General features: G+C 36.3%; 1 protein-coding gene across 1 annotated transcript in view; it reads left to right on the top strand.

The window, feature by feature from the left end:
• Positions 1–12,566, top strand: part of IQCM (IQ motif containing M) — a 335,271-nt gene that overhangs the window by 100,047 nt on the left and 222,658 nt on the right. Inside the window, exon 8 of the mRNA XM_027117094.1 lies at positions 9,204–9,262. Within this exon, the coding sequence (XP_026972895.1) occupies positions 9,204–9,262 (59 nt within the window). The remainder of the gene's footprint in view (positions 1–9,203; positions 9,263–12,566) is intronic.

The raw sequence follows: 12,566 nt of genomic DNA, 5'->3' as shown, positions 1-12,566 counted from the left end.
TGTTTTATGTAATTCCCCATAAACATGCTCCAAACAAGGAGAAATAGTCAAGTTGTAGTTAGGGGGCTGGGGCAGCTTTTGACCACCCCCACCATGCATCTGATTGGCTGTTCTAAATCCCATTATGATTAAGTTCTACTGACTCCCTACAAAATCATTGGAGATATTCTAAAAGAAATGAGTGGAAAACAAAATTGCTGAGTGCCAATCAATTAAAAAAATCTAATGTAAACTCTAATGCTGTCTTTGTTCACTGTATTCTATTTTCATAGATTAAAAATTTTCTACCTGTATTACCAATTTCACCTTCCGGATAGAGTAGTGTTTTGAGTCTGAATGAATCCCAGTCACCTCCTTCCTACTTGTGTAATCAAGGTAAAGATATTAAACTTCTCAACTTCCTAAGGGAAAGTGAGAATTAAAGTATCTATTTTGCAGAGTCTTGGTGAATATTGAAGAACATGAACATAAAGCAGATAGTAGGTTCTAATTATTAGTTATAACAATTTATTAGTTCTGGGATGCAGTTCCAGATCTAGCACATAGTATATAAATCTTATGATGGTAACCAAACTCACTGTTTACAATGGTCTTACAGTTAAATAAATCCCAAACAAATGCACAAATGAAAAGGATTGAATTCAAAAGTTTAAAATTCTATCCAGTTTATAACCAAATCGTTTAATAATAAATTAATTACCTGGGAGGGTATGTTAAATACAAAGGGGGAAACATATTCAAAATCAAATAAGCACCTTACATTCATTTGAGCATCAACTTTAATATTGATATGAACACAAGCACATTAAAATGTCCTCAAATTGTAAAACATGAACTCATTTCCTCATTTTGTTGTTTTAATTCTAGCTGATAAAAAAAATTAATCATATGTATTTATAGATTCATACACTTAAAATTTCAGAATAAGACAACACAATCCTGGCAGCAGCTGTTCCATTGCTTGGCATTCTTGAATTTTGAAGTTTCCAAGAACACACACAAACCACAGGAGAGATTTGGAGCCACATAACCTCCTAGTAAGTTTTGATATATTGAATACTTGGGAAACCCATAGATTCCCAAGATCTTTTCATTCTTTTCTTTCTTGGGGGACAGACACTCATCTTAAACTCAAGGAATTTTTTTACCACACTATTTAAAAAATTTGTATTGTTTTATGTATCAATTATACAAAACAGTGTATTATTCATATACGTATCTATTTATAGCTCTATATCTTAAAGAATAACACTAAAACAAATACCTGTAAAACTTAGGGAACAGAACTCAATGTGTCTTTTCTTTCCCTTCATATCCTGAAGAAACCAGTCTCCTTAATTTTACGTTAATTGTTCCCTTGCTTTTCTTTATAATTTAGCACATCTACACACATCTCTATTTAGTATTTTGCTTACTTTTACTTGTTTTTCACTTTATGTGTGTGGAATTATAATGTTTTCTCTCTCTCTCTCTTTGCCCAGAAATGTATTTTTTTTTAAATAAATTTATTTATTTATTTTTGGCTGAGTTGGGTCTTTGTTGCTGCACGCGGGCTTTCTCTAGCTGCGGTGAGCGGGGACTACTCTTCGTTACGGTGCACGGGCTTCTTATTGCTGGCTTCTCGTTGCGGAGCACGGGCTCTAGGCACTTGGGCTTCAGTAGCTGTAGCACGCGGGCTCTAGAGCTGCAGGCTCAGTAGTTGTGGTGCACGGGCTTAGTTGCTCCGCGGCATGTGGGATCTTCCCGGACCAGGGCTCGGACCCGTGTACCCTGCATTGGCAGGCGGATTCTTAACCACTGTGCCACCAGGGAAGTCCCAGCAATGTATTTTTGAGAGCCATCAGTCTTCATAAATGTTAATCTGTGGCCCCATGGTTCATTCATTTTCATGGATGCACAACATCCCATTGAATGAATACACTACAATTTAATTATCCTTTCTATTGCTGAGAGATATTTGCCTTTTTAAAAAGTTATGTCCTATTATGAACAATTCTGCTACATTCTTCTACAAGTGTTAGGTGCAAGAGTTTCTCTAGGGTAAGAATTCCCAGCATCAATATGAACCTGCATCCTGTTGCATCGAGAACGGGTTATATAGATGCCAGAATATTGATCCCTTCAGCCTGGGAGGCAGGTGGACAGGGCCTGGGCAGTAGGAACTCCATAACTGATTATTAACTGCCTGAATAATTGATTGCCTCTAGCCACAAGCAGCCTGGAGTAGACTGGCTGTGCTGGCCAGTGGGCGTATATTCAGTGTTACCAGGCAATATAGAGAACAGTTTTCCACTCCTAGAAACAGTTTATGAGAGTCTGCATTGCTTCATATGCTTGGTAACACTTAATAATATGTCAAAATTTTAACCTTTTCCAATTTGGAAGATATGAAATATTTCTTTGAGATTTTAATTTGCATTTCCCTAATGACAAATCAGGCTGAGAATTTTTTTTCACATATTTCTGGGCCACGATTATTTCTTTTTTGTGAACATCATATAGTTGTATTTTCAAAAATATATTTAGATGCATTTATACCCCTTCTGTTCTGTGTTCTCTATTTGTTCTTTCTATTTTGTCCTTTTTTTTCTCTTTTGCTCCTTTGTCTATTTTGGAAATTGATTGACATGTTTTCCCCTCTTGTTCCATTTTTCCTAGTACTAGTTTTCCTTGTACTAGTTTTGTACTAGTACATTGTACAAACTAGCATTGTACTAGTTTTCCTTGTTCTCGTTTGACCTTTATGTTCTTTTTTTACTTTTTATAAGTGGTTAACCTATGGATTTTAATACATACTTTTAAAGTATATTTATCCTTTTCCCACCTCATACAGAAATCTTAGATTGCCTTAACTACTAGAGTTTAATTCTCTTATTATTTTCACTATTTTTAACTTCACAAATTAGAAACCATTATTTTGTTTTCTACCTCCTTGTCTGTTTAGGTTTACCTACATGCTTACCAATTTTTTTTTTACCTGCCCTTATATCTAGCATCACAGGCTATAGGATGATTTTCCTTCTTGAATTACATCCTTTAGAAGTACCTTTAGTAAGGGTCAGGTGGCAGAAAACTTCTGTTTATATCTATTTTTTCCTCCTCAATAATACATTCTCAGAATCTTGAAGTTATCTTTCCCCTGTTTTCTGGCTGCCACTGTTGCTGTTGAAAAATCAGATGTTTGTCCAGTTGTCTTTCCTTTGTGAGTAATCTCTCTTCTCTACTTCTAAGGACTTCTTTTCATTGTTCTGCTGTTTTATTATGAGATGTGTAAGTGTGTTTTTCTTTCTATTTATTCTGCTTGGTTTCTGTTTGGCTTCCTAACTATGAAAGTCAGTGTCTTTCAGCATTCTGGAAAAAAATCTCTGTCACTATCTCTTTAAATGCTTTTTTTCTTCCATTTTTTTCTTTATAAGCTCTGCTTAAAACTTTTTCTAAAACTCTCCTTACACATATGTTGTCTTCCATTTAATTGTCACTCTTTGTCTTTTTTTCCACTTTTTCACATTTTCCATCTCTTTGTCTCTTATTGCTATATCCTGGGTCTTATTTTCCCTCCTGATTCCTCTTTTATGTGTTTTCTTTTTGTGTGTCCATTCTTTTTTTTTTTTTGCTACTCGTTGAGTTTCCAATTATTCCAATTATTATATTTTTCATTTTTAGAATGTCTAGTTGTTACTTTTCAAATCAGCTTGTCAGCTTTGAAAATTTTTGGTTACTTTAACATATTTCTCTAAACATATAGAAACGGAAGCTCATTCTTATTTTATATTCTGTATACCTTAGTTTCAGTACTAGAGTCTTTGAGTTTCTGAATGTGTAGTTTGTTGTTTCTTCTGATGCTTTGATTGCTTATTTTCTTATGTTTGATGATTTTCTGACTGTGAGCTCATTTTTCTTGGTATTTTATTGTGAGAATTCTTTGAAACCTGAATTTAAACTGCATTCTTCTAAAAATGATTGATATTAGCTTTTACTGGGTACTCTTTCAGTGCACTACCAACCTGGGACCACTTTGTTCTTAATTTTTTGCTTTTCTTTGATAGGAGGTGTTTAGGGAATTGCCTATAGTGTGAAGTCAGGCCCCAAATCCATATGAATGAAGTCTTATCCTGAAAAATTCCTATGAGTGACTTTTTCTCCTCTCCACCCAGAGGCAAGGCCATGACAGACAAGTGGTCTCATGCTATCTCTTTCTCCTTCTGTTTCTACTTCTTTCTTTCTCTCCCCAGGGGAATTTTAAAATCCTGGTTTATATTCTAAGGATATTGCACTTCCAGTACCTAGGTTTTATGAGAGGTGTTCTCAGCTCTGATATTCCTTCATGCTCTGGGTTCCAGTGTTTGTCTCCCAACTTCAGGGCACGGGGCTTATTAGAACCCAGGTTCTAGGTTGTCTAAAATTTCCATGCCATCCCCAAGGCTAAGACAGGCTCCAGAACTCATACAACAGTAAATTCAACATTCTCGTTGTTTTCTACCAGAAAAGAGTTCTATTACTTTCCCTTCATTTCAGCTATGCATTTAAAATATATTTGATTTTTCGTTTTAGAATATGTGTTAGTATTATGCTGTGATTTGTTGCTATGAACGTGCTACTGGAAACAACAGCCCTGTTATATCTTTTACAAATAGGTTCCAACCCTCAGAGGGACTTATAGTGGGATGTAAACTTCTCTGTCCAGCTCCCTCTTTCTCATCAGTCTTTGTATTGCCTCCTATGTGATACTTAAATTGCTAAATATCAAAGAGTTTTCATTTCCCTTGGAGGTTAAAGAAATTTTATCTAGTGATTGATAAAGGAAAAACCTATGTTTTGTTGGGCCACCTCCCTCAGTCTTGCCTAATTTGAAAGTTGAATGGCTTTTTGAGGTCATGGCTATTACAGAGTGACCAGCATTACCTATGGTATTCCCTCCACTTCTCTTAAGAAATGTAAAAGAAATACCACACTTGAGAACACCTTCACAATGGGGCTTCTGTGGCTCCACAAGAAGATTTTGAGAAACTATGGGTTTCCTGGGCCTATCACAACTTCCTGGGTGTGGCTCTATGGCTGGAAAACCCTTCTGTGGTTTGTATGTGTTCTTAGAAGCTCTAAAATACAACAGTGTAAAGATAATGACTTGTGAAAAATTCCAAAATGATGTGTTTGGTGCCTTCTGGTTCTGCATGTGTGCAAGTTACTGACAGTTTTCTTTTTAAAATATTTCTTACACAAGAAGCAGTAGCAGTACAAGGAATGCAACTCACTGCTATTTCACAGAATGTGCTGGTGACATGACTGACTTCTGCTGGGGAAACACAAGTTTCAAGCCTGGCAGAAAAAGCTTTTCAGTTTATTTCACATGTTTTAATGTGCAATTTTTAATTTTATATGTATATGCTATCAGTGATTTTCTCTTCACAGTTATCTATTTTTAAAGAAACCTTTCATTTACCTTGAATGGTGTGTTTATATATGCTTCTGGTAGGGTCACAAAGCTGTTTAAAACTATGAAAATTTCTTGCTACTTAGAAAATCCCCTTTAACCACATTTTAGGGTAAGTATTGGAGGTGTAATGTGCCAATTATAGATTACCTTGTTATTGCAAACATATTGCAGAATTTCACACTAATAGTAGTAATATAGAAGTATGGCTAGCATTATGATGTGAAGTGAAAGGCTTTCTTCCATATTTCATCTGTGGTTAATCAATGCAAGAATTTAATCATCAAACTATGAGAGAAATTAGCAGCATTGTCAAAAGGAAGAAATAAATTCCAGATGAGATTTGGAAAGAAGGGGGGAATTGGTGGATTAGGTAGCTGCTTCTAAAAAGAAGCTTGAGATTTAATATTATGTGAATTATCAGAAGTTGGTGCCGGTTAAGTTGTGGGATTTGAGAAAATATGTGGGGGAAAGGAGTCTGAAAAAGGTTTGAAATAAATTCACACAGGTTGTTAAAAAAATTGGAAAATTTTGACATGAGTATTTAATAAGTGACTTACATCATTATCCAAGTATTTAGAATGTGTCGCTTCAAATGCATTGTCATGGAGAGACTAGGATCTTGAAGAAGTCTAGAGAAGCAGCTGGCAGCTGTGGAAAGAAGAAACATTTTGAGAGAGAATGGAATTGAAACATCAAGGCAGAATGGACTTGAGATTTTAATATATAAGTCTGGAGAAAACTAAGACTTAGAAAAAAAACCCCAGGACCCCTTAAAGAAAAGGACTGCTATTGACTTCACAAAAAGGTGACCAAACTCCCCCGCCACCACTGGTTTCTAATTATGGTAGGTAGGAAGAAAAAGACACAACAGAGGTAACTGGAAAAAAATCAGAGAACATTTTATTAAGAAAAATCCTCAAGAATGTTTGTCTGAGACTGTTTTGCTTAGTGGCCTTGATATTTGACACCTTTCATGGTGGAGAATATGAAAATCTCAGTTAGTCTGGCCAAGAAGGAAGCAGTTAAAAAAATTTAGTTGGCAAGTGTAAATAGTAGTATCACATAAGGACAGTGTGTTCCAAGCCAAGCACTTTGTTGTGTGCAAAAGTATGGACTACATAAGTTAAAAAATAATTTTTGTAGCCGTGAGTATTTTTTCTAGCCATGAATATGTGTCATGGAACATCTTGAGAGCAATATTTAAAATATAGGTGCTTCTTCTTGTTTTATTATCACCTACATGTTGCACATAAATTTTAAAAAGTACAGTATTATTTTTGAGGGTGAATGCTTTGAAAAATAAAACATGATCAGGGAATTCTAAAAGTGACAAATAGTTGAGAGGTGATGCAAGTTAATTCTCAAGGTTATTCTTGCATTCTAACATAACAGTAGAAGAAAAGTTAATCTTCAGTCTTAAACAATGAATGGCACGAAATACAAGTTTACATATACAAGTCAGACTGCATCCAAGAGAGCACTCACTATAGGACAGAGTGAAGCTTGTATTTAAAACAATCACTCTGCATCTTAAAACTGAGTATTTTTGCAATACAGATACAAATTTCTTCCACATTTCATCTTTACACTTTTTATATATCCTGAGATTTTATAGAAGAGACTTCTTTGGGTTCAATTGCCAAATAATGGTTAAATACATATTAGCAACTTTATGTTTTTAAATAAATTTATTTATTTATTTTTGGCTGCGTTGGGTCTTCATTGCTGTGCGTGGACTTTCTCTAGTTGTCGCGAGGGGGGCTGCTCTTGGTTGCAGTGCATGGGCTTTTCATTGTGGTGGCTTCTCTTGTTGCGGAGAGTGGGCTCTAGGTGTGCGGGCTTCAGTAGTTGTGGCACAAGGGCTCTAGAGCGCAGGGTCTGTAGTTATGGCGCACAGGCTTAGTTGCTCTGTGGCATGTGGGATCTTCCCAGACCAGGGATTGAACCTACATCCCCTGCATTGGTAGGCTGATTCTTGTTTTAAAAAAATTAATTATTTTATTTTTGGCTGTGTTGGGTCTTTGTTTCTGCGCGCGGGCCTTCTCTAGTTCCGGCGAGCAGGGGCTACTCTTTGTTGCAGTGCGTGGGCTTCTCATTGCAGTGGCTTCTCTTGTTGCAGAGCACGGGCTGTAGGCATGAGGGCTTCAGTAGTTGTGGCGCATGGGCTGTAGAGCGCAGGCTCAGTAGTTGTGGCGCATGGGCTTAGTTGCTCCACAGCATGTGGGATCTTCCCGGACCGGGGCTCGAACCTGTGTCCCCTGCATTGGCAGGCGGATTCTTAACCACTGCACCACAAGGGAAGCCCTTGTAGGCAGATTCTTAACCACTGTGCCACCAGGGAAGTCCCTATTTGCAACTTTAAAGCAAAAGTAAAATAAGCATTTTCGTTGTGGTATCAGGAGCATTACATCAATAGCCAAGGTACTTTCTGGCACCGACTTCTTATAGAGTCTGAGAGGGAAGACAACACCAACAATCCAAAATCCGTTAACCTTTACTCATTGTCAAGATTACCTCAAATTCCTCTTATCTGAGGCCATTTTTTCAAAAGCTATTTTGGGCAAAATAATTGTCATAGCAGATTATAAAATGGATATGCAATGCCTCTAGGTATCAGTTTAACCTTTGGATCACACCGAATGACCAGAAAGGGAATGACCCAGTTATTTTGAGATCTTGGAGAATCATCTCCTAAGTTGTTCTTTCAACTGTTGACTGACATTGAAGGACTGTGTAAAAGATCCATAGTAAACTCTCAAGTGTCATTGTTGAAGAGATGCTGTTGAAGCTGACCATTACACTATCCCAGGCTTCTTATGAAGGACTCATGGAAGAAATTTTTCACAGAAAATAAGCTTACTTCTCTTATAGATATTGTGAATGTTAGAACTACTGTGTTTTCTTTGTTACTTTGTGTTTTAGTTTGCCAGGCCTGCCATAATACAATAGTATAGACTGGGTGGCTGACACAACGGAAATTAATTTTCTCACAGTTCTAGGGCAAAGTTGGTTTTTCCTGAGGCTTCTCTCCTTGGCCTATAGATGGCTGCTTCTTGCTGTGTCCTCACATGGCCTTTTCTCTGTGCACACATGCCCCTGGCATCTCTTCCTCTTCTTATAAGGTCACCAGTCCTATTGGATTAGAGCCTCACCCTTATGACCTCATTTAACCTTAATTACCACTTGAAAGGCCTTATCTCCAAATATAGTCACATTTCGGGATTAGGGCTTCAACATATGACTCTTAGGGGAACACAGTTCAGTCTGTAACACTTTGGTAGCTGGGAATTTGAGAGGCAAATTTTTGTAACACAGTAAGCAGTATCAGAAAACACTTGACATTATTTTTCTATCCGTATTTTCCCTTTAACTTGATATCCTTTTTTTTCTTTTTTCACACATACTATATTTTTTGTAAGCTACCTTAAAACTTTTTATAAGACAGAGGGCAAATAAGTAATTAAATAAATAAATTCTTATCTCTAGTAGATTTTTATGGCTATTTGCTCACTGAAATGATCAGAAAGAATTGTATTCCTGGGGGCCAAAAGATGCCGGAGGAGGTTCTGTGATCATACTCCTCTGAGTATACTTATTTATATGTGTTTAGGTTTATAATATATACTTATATCAACGTTTAGGCTTATATATTAAAATGGATCAGTTGTTTCTCCCTTTGATAATATAATAGAACATCAGTGGAATTAAGATTTTATAGACAATGAAGTTGGTTTCCTAATTGTGTCAATTCTTCTTTCTCTTATTCTAGAAAAGTTTTATCAAAAAAGAACAACAGTCTGTCAAGCCAGAATCAAAGCCACAACCCAGGTATATCTTTATATAATAGCAGAAAAGTTTAAATTAATATGCTTGCTTTTGGTTTTATCCTGACTTAAGTATCTGGTTTAAAGAAATGTAGGTTGTTGAAAGCTCAAGTTTTCAACGTATCTTTTTCAAAGTTCCCATTTAATTTGACTAAGGCAAGGATAAAAAATTCTTATTTTTTTGAGTGTATTAATGCTCATTCAGTAGACCAGGCTGTAGGTTTACTTTGCAGTGGCAAGTAAAAGCATTGTAAACAGTACTGTATGATGTTTCAGCAGTTTTGTTTATTAGAAACTATGTCCTGCAATTCACTATGGTACAGCATGCCTTTCAGTGACTCCATGAGGCATTCTTAAGATTGCTCTGCTTCTTTGTGTAGCAAATTTGTTGACAAACTTTTGTGAAAAAATAACTGATTTTGTGAGATAGATTGGAGAGTGAGATGGAAAGAAGGGATTATGGAAAATTAACAGTGAAGTTTCTGAAAAGGACAGGTTTCAGACCTGTGCTTTCTTTTTCACTGGTAATGCATTAATTTATTAATTCACCAGATATTATTTTTGTACTGACTCGGTGCAAAGCTCTGTGTCAAGCCATATTGATGCAAATAGCAAAAGGGTAAACCTTGGAGACTGAAGTTTGTCAGAGCAACCAGTTTGGAAAACTTACCCCCTAGTAAATACAGGTTTATTCAAATATATTATTCAAGCTACCTTCTCTTACTTGACATCCTTCTTAATTCCTTCTCTCAGTTACTCAAAAGGTGTGGTCCATAATCCCTTATTCACAATTCCAAAATCTGGAAAGCTCCAGAAACTGAAAGTTGATGTCACCTAAGGTGGTGCCAAAACTCTTAATGTCAAAACCTGACCTGAAGTAATAAGTGATCATGATTACTCATAGTCTCTACTTTTCCCACTTCATGTGAATATTCATACTTTGCATACATATTAACATTAATTATATTAGCTAATTAATATTAATATGTTCAATGATGGGACACTGCCCCAGACATGTTACATAATATATGGTATACATGCTATATTAATTTCCTAGACTTTGAAACAAAATCTGAATTCCCAAATACATTTGACTCTAAGGTTCAAGTATTATGGAATTGCACTATATGGTAAATCTTGGCCAAATATGACTGTGAAATAATCCCAAATAATTGTTTAAACCTCCAATAAATAAATATCCAGTTTAAGATTAGGTGTTTTCTGAGATTTAGTCTCATACTAAATTTAGTAGTAGCTAAATTCATTAGTAGTAGCATTCATTCTGTGCTTAGTTTGTATGAGGTACTTTCATATAACTCCCGTAACAACACATGATGTATTTTATTATCACCATTTTACTGATGGGTAAACTGAGGTTGAATATTTCACTTAGAGTCAATCAGCTAGTCTGTGATAGAGCTGGATTCAAACATAGGTCCTTTAATTGCAGTCATTGCTACATACTATAAGCTAAATTATGCCAGAATGATCCCTGGCTAAAATTTCAAGTTCTGTGAGAGTAGGGGTGGTTGATTCTGTTAACTTTTCTATCTATAGCTCATGGCACAATCCCAGCAATGTAGTAGATACTCAGAAAATATAACTGAACAAATGAACAATTTCCAGAGGAAAAGGAAAAACAGATTGTGTCTTGTCCTGCTCAGAAAATTTTCTTTCAGTCTTTCACAGTTTATTCATTTAACAAGATGCTAACAAGATGCTAAGGACGGGATGAACAAGAGAGACTCCTTACATTTGTGGAATTTAAAGCCTAGGCAGAGTTCTCAGTTGCTGTTCACTATGGAGGGAGACAGAAGTTGGAGTTTAAGTCCTTTCAGATGACAGTACTTAGTAAACACCTCAGTCTCTCCATGGAAATCTTGGAAGGCCAACACCTGTGGAGTGGAGAATATACCCCAGGACTAAGGAATTCACCTTAGTACAAGGGACGAAACAAACAGATTCACCCTAACAAAAGCATAAAACTAAGCCTCAACAAGTTCAAGATGATAAACCAGTAACTTAGCTGCCACCTAGAATTAAAAAACAATCAATATTCTTTCAAGGACGGTAACATAATCCACAATCCCTACAATATACAATGTTTAGTACACAACAAATAAAATGTTAGACATGTTAAGAAACAGGAAAATCTGGGTTACATCAAAGAAAAAGATATCCCAAATGTTAGAATTAGCAGACAAGAGCTTGAAAGCAGTTATTATAAATGTTCAAGAACTTAAAGAAAAAGATGTTCCTAATAACAGAGAATCCCAGTGCATAAATGGAAAATATAAGGACAATAATCAAATGAAAGTTCTGGAACTGAGAAATAACGTATCTGATGTGAAAATTTCATTGAATGGTTGAACACCATATTGGAGAAGGCAGTAGAGAAGATTAGTAAACTTGTAGATCTATAGAGACTAATCTGAACAAAACGATAGATTGAGAACAAAATGAACAAAGCCTGATGGGCCTATAAATTAATATCAAGTGGCCTATCATATGTGAATTGGAGTCTCAGAAGAAGAGAACTAGAATAAGGCAGAAAAAGTAGTTGAAGAAATAGTAGCTGGGGGCTTCCCTGGTGGTGCAGTGGTTAAGAATCCACCTGCCATTGCAGGGGGCATGGGTTCGAGCCCTGGTCTGGGAAGATCCCACATGCCATAGAGCAGCTAAGCCTGTGCGCCACAACTACTGAGCCTGTGCTCTAGAACCCACGAGCCACAACTGCTGAGCCCACAGGCCACAACTACTGAAGCCCATGCACCTAGAGCCCGTGCTCTGCAACAAGAGAAGCCACCGCAATGAGAAGCCCGCGCACTGCAATGAAGAGTAGCCCCCGCTCGTCGCAGCTAGAGAAAGCCCATGTGCAGCAATGAAGACCCAATGAGCCAAAAATAAATTAATAAAATAAATACATTTATTAAAAAAAAGAAAGAAAGAATAGCTGGAAATTTCCAAATTTAATGAAAAACATCTTTACGCGTCCAAGAAGATATCACATCTAAGCAAGATAAACACAAGAAAAAACACGTAGGCATATCATAGGCAAAGAGTTGAGAATTAAAGGCAAAGAAAAACCTTTGAAATAACCAGCAGGGAAAAGTACACATTGTACAAAGGGTTACAATTCTGAGAATGATGGATGTCTTCTCACTGGAAATGATGCAGACCAGAAGGCAATGAAATTATATATTTAAAGTGCTAAAAGAAAGATTATCAACTGATAATTCTGTATCTAGTGAAACTATCTCACAGTATTGAGGTTGAAAAAAGAAATTTTCAGCTAAATTAAAGAAATG

Source organism: Aethalodelphis obliquidens, unplaced genomic scaffold (genome assembly GCF_003676395.1).
Source record: "Aethalodelphis obliquidens isolate GAN/ISIS:26980383/991018 unplaced genomic scaffold, ASM367639v1 scaffold17, whole genome shotgun sequence".
NCBI lineage: Eukaryota > Metazoa > Chordata > Mammalia > Artiodactyla > Delphinidae > Aethalodelphis > Aethalodelphis obliquidens.
This window is presented reverse-complemented; position numbering and strand designations above follow the sequence as displayed.